The 9,544-nt window shown below is 41.2% G+C and overlaps 1 protein-coding gene across 1 annotated transcript in view; it reads left to right on the top strand.

Moving 5' to 3' along the window:
* LOC104080008 (ADP-ribosylation factor-like protein 8B) overlaps window positions 1-9,525 on the top strand; it is a 27,989-nt gene extending 18,464 nt beyond the window's left edge. The window contains exons 3-7 of the mRNA XM_009582254.1: window positions 428-501; window positions 859-952; window positions 3,100-3,167; window positions 6,605-6,675; window positions 9,476-9,525. Of these exons, the coding sequence (XP_009580549.1) occupies window positions 428-501; window positions 859-952; window positions 3,100-3,167; window positions 6,605-6,675; window positions 9,476-9,525 (357 nt within the window). The remainder of the gene's footprint in view (window positions 1-427; window positions 502-858; window positions 953-3,099; window positions 3,168-6,604; window positions 6,676-9,475) is intronic.
* Window positions 9,526-9,544: the final 19 nt, after the last annotated feature.

Genomic DNA, 9,544 nt, shown 5'->3' with positions numbered 1-9,544 from the left:
AAGGCCTGATGCATTCTTAACTCAGGTCTCCCTAGCCCCATAAAAAAGGCAACTTCATGACTGTTTTCATACAATGATGCTATTCTTTCTGGGTTTTAGGCTGTGTATTTGCAAGAATTCACTTTGGTATCTGAGTAATACTTTTCTTGCAGTGCATGGGAAAGTGTAGCATTCTCCAAATGGACATTTGGAGCTGTTAATGTTACAGGACTGATTTGTCCTGTGAATGTGCCTGTCTCCTTCCATTGACTGGAGGGGGCTGAGAAGACCAGTCTCTCAAGGAAGACCCCTTAAAAAACTGCCTGCATTTAGGCATTGTCAATACAACTTGCATGTTGCATGTAAGAGTTGTTCTGTTCTGTTCTGTTCTGTTAGTACCTTGTAGTTCAAAAACGTTTTGGGGTTGGGGTGTTTTTACCTTTTCCAGGTATGGGACATCGGAGGGCAGCCAAGGTTTCGAAGCATGTGGGAGCGTTATTGCAGAGGAGTCAACGCAGTTGTGTAAGTTTTCTTGTGTATGCCCATACAAAACGTATTTTAAAAGAGATATTATTAATATAGATATGCTTTTCTTCCTGTACACCTCCATCACAAAGAAAGACCCAACACGATAAAAACAGTGTGTTTTATGCATCCAGCAACCCAGATATATAAGTAATTGCATGTCCCAGGTCATTTTTTCCCCACATCTCTCATTTAATTCTGTATCTTCCTGTATTAATAAATGCAGGGCTTATACAACACAGGACTCTTCTAATGCTGTTGTCAATGCGAACACATTTGTCACATTTCAGATGTTTTAATGCAACTTTCTGCAAGTAATGGACAATACCATAAATGACTATATTCCCATTGCAGTTACATGGTGGATGCAGCAGACTTAGAAAAAGTAGAAGCTTCAAAGAATGAACTACACAGTTTGATAGATAAGCCACAATTGCATGGAATTCCAGTAAGTGTTTTGATTATTATTCTTACCTGAACGTAGACATTGTAGCCTAAATCCTTATGAATTGGTTCCTTTGGAGCCTTGAAAATACTAGCTTAAATATCATACAGCCTTGATACATTGAATGCTCTTATAAAAATTATTGTGACATTTTTTCAGAGGACTCAGCATCTTATCAGTGCTGCAGTGTGTTTGTACGTTTTCTTATCTAAAGGTCAGAATAGATTTGGAAAAAATTCATTTTCACACGTGGCATTATCAGACAGTAATTACTTCCAGTTAGTCCCCTTGTTGGCTGGGTTTGAACCAGTGACCCAGGTATGTTTCTGACGGTATCTTAAGGCATGTGAGATTTGTCTTTCTGAAGGTTGGCAGACACTAACATCAAATAGTGTCCTCTGCTTCCAGAGATTGTGGAGGAGTTTGACTTTTTGTTTCCTGACTTTTTCTTTTTCTTGACTTTTTAGTTTTTCAAACTTAACTGTGTGGAAAAAATGCAAATATGCATCTGTCCTCCAGTAGAAAGTTTCAAAGAATAGTATATTCTGCTGAAATTCTAGTGAGGAATTAATGGAGGTGGAGACTAATGTTTAATTAAATGTAATCTGCCAATTTAGACCTAGTAGGAATCCATCAGGTTAGATTGATCTTTGATGCTGACATCACCAAGCAAGAGTTCATACCTTTGATCATAAGAAAGAAAACAATGGTACATACCAATCAGGAAGAAGTTACTCACAATTTGATGGTTCTTGCTTGGCCCCTTTTTTGTAAGCAAATGTTTGGACACTTGGCCAGTGCAAGTGATCTAAGTCATCTGAGGATGAGTAGACAGACAGCCAACATGAAATCATTGTGAGAATGAAGTTCTCGGACATCCATTCTTGAAGGAGAATTTTTCAAGTGACTCTCCATCTTTTTTGTAAGGTTTGCTATTATTGTTGCATTTTCATATGTTAAGTACATATTGAACAAATCCTACAGAAATCTATAGTCGCGCTTCATGGCGAGTGACATTGTCTGTCCTTTGTACTGTCTTCACATCCTGTTTTACTTCTCACTTTCCCTTCCTGAAATGATAGATCTCTCATATCTTCAGAAGTATTTAATTAAGTTCCTTTCCTTTTATATGTTACAATATCACATTCCAATTGCCCAGCCTGACCAGCACAGTAATTTCCAAGGTGCAGTAATGTATTTTTTACTTACTTTTATTTCATAGGTAGTAACCAGTATTGAACTTCCTTCAATTTATTGTATTCAGGCTTTGGCATTATAGATTTTAAGGTAGTTTTATTAATCTGAGGCTGCAAGTAATGAGTTTTAATGCGTTCAGGTTCATGGAAAATAATGGGACAGTCTTGACTCAGAATTGTAATGCATCTGGAAAACAATAATGCAATCATAATTAGAAAAACCTTCCATTGCTTACTTTATCTTAGAATGTGCTTAACCCATTTATCTGACCTTAATTGAAGCCTTAAGTATTGCATAGGAACTCTTACGTTCCAGCATCTATTCAGTAAATTTTCTGCATTTCTCAGACTTAATTCCTAATGGCTACCTTTCTGATTTCTATCATGGATGCTCAAAGTGGAGGGAGAGGAATCAGTCATTTGGCTGGTGCTTGGGTGAGATACAGTTTGGATGCCTGGCTGTTTAGTATGTCAACGTTAAGAAGCAGGGGAGCAAAACTGTAGAGAGAATGATGTCTGGATCATGAGAACCCAGCTTCTACTGCTGGGGCCCTACTTTTGATTAACATTAGTCTGGTCCTGTGAATTGAATGTCTGTTGGTGGCTTGAGCGTATCTGCTGAATGCTGTCCTCCAGGTTTAGTTGCATGCAATCTGACATCATCCCATAATGCCATCCAGAATGGAGAGATTCACTTTCAGAGGAGACTTCTGATACTGGTACACCCAAAAATAATTGGATCCAGTTTTCAGAGGATGTGCATTCAGCATCTCACCCTGACTAGGGGAAGGATTTCCATGATGCTCCTATACTCACTGGTCATTTTGAATATGTCCGCTATTGCATTCTAAATACTTAGCTGCAAGATCCAAAATAATGCCAACAAATGGTTAAAGACAAAAATAAACTTTTATTGCTCCTGGATTTAACATGAATATGAATAATTTCTTTCAGGTGTTAGTCCTTGGAAATAAAAGAGACCTCCCAGGTGCACTGGATGAAAAGCAGTTAATTGAGAAATTGTAAGTATCTGGCCCGTGTAGAAAGCTGAGACACTGTGAAATTTGATATGTAAGAGAAAATTGTTGGTAGTCTATGGCAATAACCAGCTATAACAGATTCCATTTTACATTCTCAGATACTCCACTTTGAGCTCTGCTGGCAGCTGAAATAGAAATCTAGGCTGATAACTGACTGCAGTAGATTTGAACCTCTCTTTATTATTTCAGTTGTATAAAGTTGTTTCAGATAACCCTGTTTTCCCATCACTGAACATACAACTGCTATAGGTAGTAATAGGCTCACTTACACTCTTCAGAGTACATTGTAGTGGCAGTTTAATGCTCGAATGGTATTAAAACAGAACCATTTCAAACTACTGTCAGTAAATTTAAGCAATTCAAATATTTTTGGCATGTATCCAAAGCATATACTTATGGATTACTGAAACTAACTTAAATTGATGCATTGCAAGGGTAATTGTAAAGGAAACACACAATTTTGTAAAAATGCCCAGTATAGCACTAATTTTGCAGAATAGGATTCTATGTCTCAAATCACATAATTTAATCAGTAGGAAGTGAAGTGAAGTTTCAGTATAGAAGGATGTCCAAAGGCTAAGCAACTAAACTGGGACTTAGGAAACACAGAATGGCTGAGGTTGGAAAGAACCTCTGGAGGTCATCTTGTCCACCTACCTGCTCAAGAGCCACCTAGAGCTGTTTGCCCTCGACCGTGTCCAGCTGGCTTTTGAATATCTCCAAGGATGGAGACTCTGCAACCTCTCTGGGCAACCTGTGCTAGTGCTTGGTCACCCTCAGAGGTAAAAAGTGTTTCTCTATGTTCAGAGGGGGCCTCCTGTGTTTCAGTTTGTGCCCATTGCCTCTTGTCCTGTCAGTGGGCTCCATCTTCTTTACAGCCTCCCTTCAGATGCTTGTACACTTCAATAAAATCCCCCCTGGGCCTTTTCTTCTCTAGGCTAAACAGTCCCAGCTCTCTCAGCCTTTCCTAATATGTGAGATGCTCCAGTCCCTTAATGATTTTAGTGGCCCTTTGCTGGACTCTCTCCAGTAGCTTCACATCCCTCTTGTGCTGGGGAGTCCAGAACTGGACAACAGCACTCCAGGTGTGGCCTTGGCAGTGCTGAGTAGAGGGGAAGGATCACCTCCCTCAACCTGCTGTCAAAGCTCCTCCTAATGCAGCCCAGGATACCATTAGCCGTTTTTGCCTCATTGCTAGGTTATGTTCACCTTGGTATCCACCAGGACCCCCAGGTCCTTTTCTGCAAAGCTGCTTTCCCAGACAGTCGGCCCCCAGCATGTACTGGTGCCTTGGGTTGTTCCTTCCCGAGGGCAGGACTTTGCACTTCCCCGTGTTGAACTGCATGAGGTTCCTGTCAGCCCATTTCTTCTGCCTGTGGAGGTTCCTCTGGATGGCAGCGTAACTCTCTGGTGTATCAGCCACTCCATCCCAGTTTTGTGTCATCAGCAAACATGCTGAGGCTACACTCTGCCCTATCATCCAGATCATTGATGAAGATGTTGAAGATTGGACCCAGTATTGATCCCTGGGGTATGCTGCTAGTTACTGGCCTCCAACTAGCCTTCGTGCCACTGATCACCACCCTCTGGGCCCGACTGTTCAACCAGTTTCTGGTCCACCTCACCATCTGCTCATCCAGCCCATACTTTCTTACCTTGTCTATGAGGATATTATGGGAGACAGTGTCAAAAGCCTTCCTGAAGTCAAGGTACACAATATCCACGGCTCTCCCCTCATCTACCAAGCTGTAGATTTCATTGTAGAAGGTTATCGAGTTGGTCAAGCAGGATTTCCCCTTTGTGAATCCATGCTGACTACTCCTGATCACCTTCCTGTCTGTCACGTGCCTGAAAATGGTTTCCAGGATTAGTTGCTCCATCACGTTCCCAGGGATCGAGATGAGGCTGACTGTCATGTAGTTCCCTGGGTCCTCCTTCCTGCTCTTTCTGAAGATAAGAGTGACATTTGCTTTCCTCCACTCTTCAGGGACCTCTCCCAGTTGCCATGGTCATTCAAAAGTTATCGAGAGTGGCCTCATAATGACATCAGCCAACTCCTTCATCACTTGTAGGTGCATCCCACCAGGGCCCAGGGACTTCTCTATGTCCAGTTTGCTTATGTATTCCCTGACCTGATCCTCTTCCATCAAGGGTACAACTTTCTTGCTCCAGACTTTCTCCCCGGTCTCTGGGGCCTGGGATTCCTGAAGGCTAATCGTGCTAGCAAAGGTGGCATTCAGTACTTCTGCCTTTTCCATGTCCTGTGTAACCAGGTCCCCTGTCGTTAAGCAATGGGCCCACATTTTCTCTTGTCTTCCATTTGTCCCTTATGTACTTACAGAAGCCCTTCTTGTTGCCTTTGACATCCCTCACGAGATCCAATTTCAGTTGGGCTTTGGCTGTCCTAACTGTGTCTCTGCATGCTTGGACAATGTTTCTGTATTCCTCCCAGGTTAGCTGTCCCTGCTTCTACCTTCTGTATGCATTTTTTTTTGTGATTGGGTTTTGCCAGGAGCTCATCGTTCATCCACTTAGGCCTCCTGGCTTTTTTTCTGGACTCGTTAGGATGGGCTGCTCGTGAGCTTGGAGATGATCCTTGAATATTAACCAGCTTTCTTGGGCCCTCCTTCGCTACAGGGCCTTATCCCATGGGGCTTTTCCAAGCAGATCCCTGAAGAGGCCAAGTCTGCTCTCCTGAAGTCCAGGGAAGTCACTATTTAGTTGTCTTCTTTTTTGGAGTCTCTTGAGTGATCTCGAGTCTTTCCTTCTCGGCACCTCCACTCCCCATCTGCTCCAGGAATGTAATCTGTTCCTGCATGTCTGTGTCACTTGTGTGAGGATAAATAAATGAGAAAATAACAAAGTGCTCAGAAACTCTGAGGGGGATAGGGAAATTCCCAGGAAGAAACAGAAGTTAATTAAGAATCAGTTTCTTCCTAAATGTAGAGGCATCCTTGCAGTAGGAATCAGAGCTGATATATTTAAGTATGATGCAGTAAACATCCTGAAGATTAATGGTGTGATCATTTGAGTACTGTTATTTGATCATAAGAGTTATTAGAGATAAAAACTCTGAATTCTAAGTGAAAAGAGTAAAAGGTGAATGGTAAGACATGGTAAAGTTACTTGCTTGCCACTACAAAATGTTATTTTCAGCTCATGGATTTCTGTGTTTTTATTATTCACTACTACATTGACTTAATGAGAAATTTGAATTTTTGTGAAATGACTTTATAACTGTTTAATTTTTATAGTTTAAGAAATATGGGATGTTTGTGTGCAGTAGCCTATTTTAAAAATTTAATATCTGGGGATAGAATTGAACCCACTGAGTAAAAAGCAGTAATTTAGTGGAAATTTCTGTTGTCAGTTTTTGTGGAGTTATAACACTGCGTATTTTATTATTTTTGTTTCTGTAGAAACCTTTCAGCTATTCAAGACAGAGAAATCTGTTGCTATTCTATTTCCTGTAAAGAGAAGGATAACATCGGTAAGCTTCTTTTTCTTACAGCATCATCAGTGTATACTTTGTACTTTGGATCAGATGTTAAAAATGTTAATGAGGTTTGAATAACTCCAATATATGACTGAAAATCTCAATTTACTTGGAAAGATTTTGTTGCAAATATTGCATGCAATTGTATTTGTTTTAACATAGAATTATGTGTAATTTAAAAGTCACTTGTAGAATTATTTAGTTCCACGGGAAGTTAAGAAATTAATGTGACAGGGGTCTTGGAAAAGCATATTTAAAACCTAAAGTGGTTGAATCCCCCACAAAAACTGTGTTACTTTTGAAAAAATAACAACTGGATATGAAGGCCTTCCAATTATTAGGTGATACTTAAAAAATTTTGGTAAGTGTTTCGCTCCATACACGATTTTACTTTGAAGCAGGCCTTACATGCATGTGGCTGTGTGGCGGTGTTCCTCAAACTGAGGGATTAGTGCTCTTGTCCTGCTGGAGACACAAGGAGTGTATTCTGAAGTCAGTGAGGACCTATAAAAGCCCCATGAAGTTGTCTTCCATCTGCCTTTGCTTTTTGCCCTTTTCTCTCTCTCCCCCCTTTCTTCTACTTTCCTGTCCCTTTCCTCTGTCATGTTCCCCCCTTCCTTTCCCTCCACAGGGCAGGAGAAAGGGGTGAAGCACGGGCTGAGCCAGCAGCAGCAGTTGCCCGGGGGCATGCTGCCTCTGTGCCACCCTTCTGCCTTGCACACTGCTAAGGCAAGTGGTGCTGGATGGGAGGGATACAGCCTGGGTAGATATTCATAGCTGCTTCTTGAGGAAGCCAGACTCAGTAGAAGAGCTGGGCAGCTCTGTAGGGCTCAGCTGAATGAGAGATGGGAGTGGGAATGGGAGGAAAGCCAGTTTCTCTCAGCAGCAGGGGAAATTTCCATCCTAGGCAGAGAGAACCAGATAGTGGAGGTAGTGAGGAGACTATGCCATGACACCTGGGCTTCAGAGAGCGGGCGGAGATTTCAGCTGTGTGCAGGGACGTGTTAGGCAGTGAGGGCTTCTCTTGGAAATGGTGTACGTGATTTGGGTACATTGGTTTGAAGGAGACCAGACTCAGATTTGCTGTAGCTTGGGGTGCACCAGTTATCTCTGAGTGAGGGAAATACACACAATGTAGTGTCACACTGGGGAAGATTAGACTTTGGGTTGTAAGGACTGAGGAAGGCAACATAGTCAGGATTATCTGCATAGGTGAAGGGCAGTGAAGGTGATTGAGGTTTTAGAAATGCAGTGCTTGATCCTCATCAAATTGGGAAGGCTGCAGTGGAGGATCTCAAAAGTGGTATTGTGCTAGAAACTGGTAAAAACAACTTAATTTCTGAAACGATCCTGGAGAAAATAGTTTTTGATCCTTGTTCATTTATATGGATGGCCTGGAGCAGAAAAGCATGCAAAAAAAGCATGCTAAAATTTGCAAACGGGAATATAATGAAAAGAATGATCACTAATGCAGAACTGTGTAGATCACTTACTTGTGGAAGTCCTGGGAGTAGTGATGAAAAAGGCTCAAATCCTAACTGAGAATCATTCAAGTATCTTCCAGTGTAACATTGTGCCTAGGAAGGCTAACCTGGTTCCTGAATATTTGCCCAAAGAAATAACAAGTGGGAGCAGACTGTGTATATCATGTGTGTTTGGAACTGTGTGGGCATTACTGGAGCACTGTGTGCCGTATTTTGAGGAAGACCTTGAGAAACTGAAAAGAGGTTGCGCAAGAACCTAGGGAGATCAAGGGACTGGAAAATATCACCTATAATGAAAAACTATAATGAAAATATGTTTAGATTATTAAAGTGATGAAACTACTAGGCTGTTAAGGAGAAGACTGGGAGCTGTCTTCTTCCTCTGCATTTTTTGATTGATGTCAGTGCAGTTGAATGAGATGGTAGTCATTTTTCAGTGCAAACTGCAGCCTAGCTAGCTGGTCTCATCAGGAGGTGTAGGTGTAAGGCTGCCAGTTTCTGTGTCCTGAGAGACTGTGGAAGATTAGTATATAGTTATTAGCTTTGTTTTAGATGCCGTGGGATGCTTTTTTCTGCAGTTTCAGTGCCTAAGTTGGTCTGCCAGGATATTCATGGAGTGCTGTCTTGAACTTAGGACAGATGTGGCAACAAATTTAAATTTGAGGACTAGAGCTGTTGCTGCCCCCTGACATCCTTCCTACCTCCCTGACAGATGTTACCGCCTTGAGGCAAAAACATCTAATCTGCTCATGAATCAGTTTGTGAACTGCTGCAGTTTTTAGCCCAATGTATTAGATTGTATCAGGAGGGGTATCAATTTCAGCTATCAAATTTTAGTCCAATGTTGCGTGTCTTTCAGAGACCTTGGACTCCTACAACCTACCTAAATGGCTTCTTAATGCTTTGTCAGATGTTTGCCCTTCTCTTTCCTTCTGGTTGTGTATTTCTGCCTTTGTTCTCACACTGCATTTCATTCTAGTCTGGATTTTAGAGTTCATTTTATGGTCATCTTAAATCTTTGCTTTTCCAACAGTTCTTCATCTGTGGCTTACAGAACTTGATGTCAGTCATCATATTTCAAGAATATAAAATGTGCATAATTTAAAAACAAACAAAAAACAACAGAAAAAACCCCTACCTGGAGTTTTAAGTACTGGATTTTTAATTAGGTATAAATGAGAGCCTGTGGTTTCTGGCTTTTGTTTGTTTGGGGTTTTTTTATTTGTATTAACCTGCTGGTGTTCTGTTGTCCTTTTATACTCTGCAAACAGGCTGTTTAGGTTTTCATTTTGTTTTATCTGTCCTGGCAGACATAACATTACAATGGCTTATTCAGCACTCCAAATCAAGACACTGTTGAAGAAATCTTTTGCTGAAGA

Source organism: Fulmarus glacialis, unplaced genomic scaffold, assembly GCF_000690835.1.
Source record: "Fulmarus glacialis isolate BGI_N327 unplaced genomic scaffold, ASM69083v1 scaffold627, whole genome shotgun sequence".
NCBI lineage: Eukaryota > Metazoa > Chordata > Aves > Procellariiformes > Procellariidae > Fulmarus > Fulmarus glacialis.
Note: the sequence above shows the minus strand (reverse complement) of the source record. Positions and strands in the feature narration are given on the sequence as shown.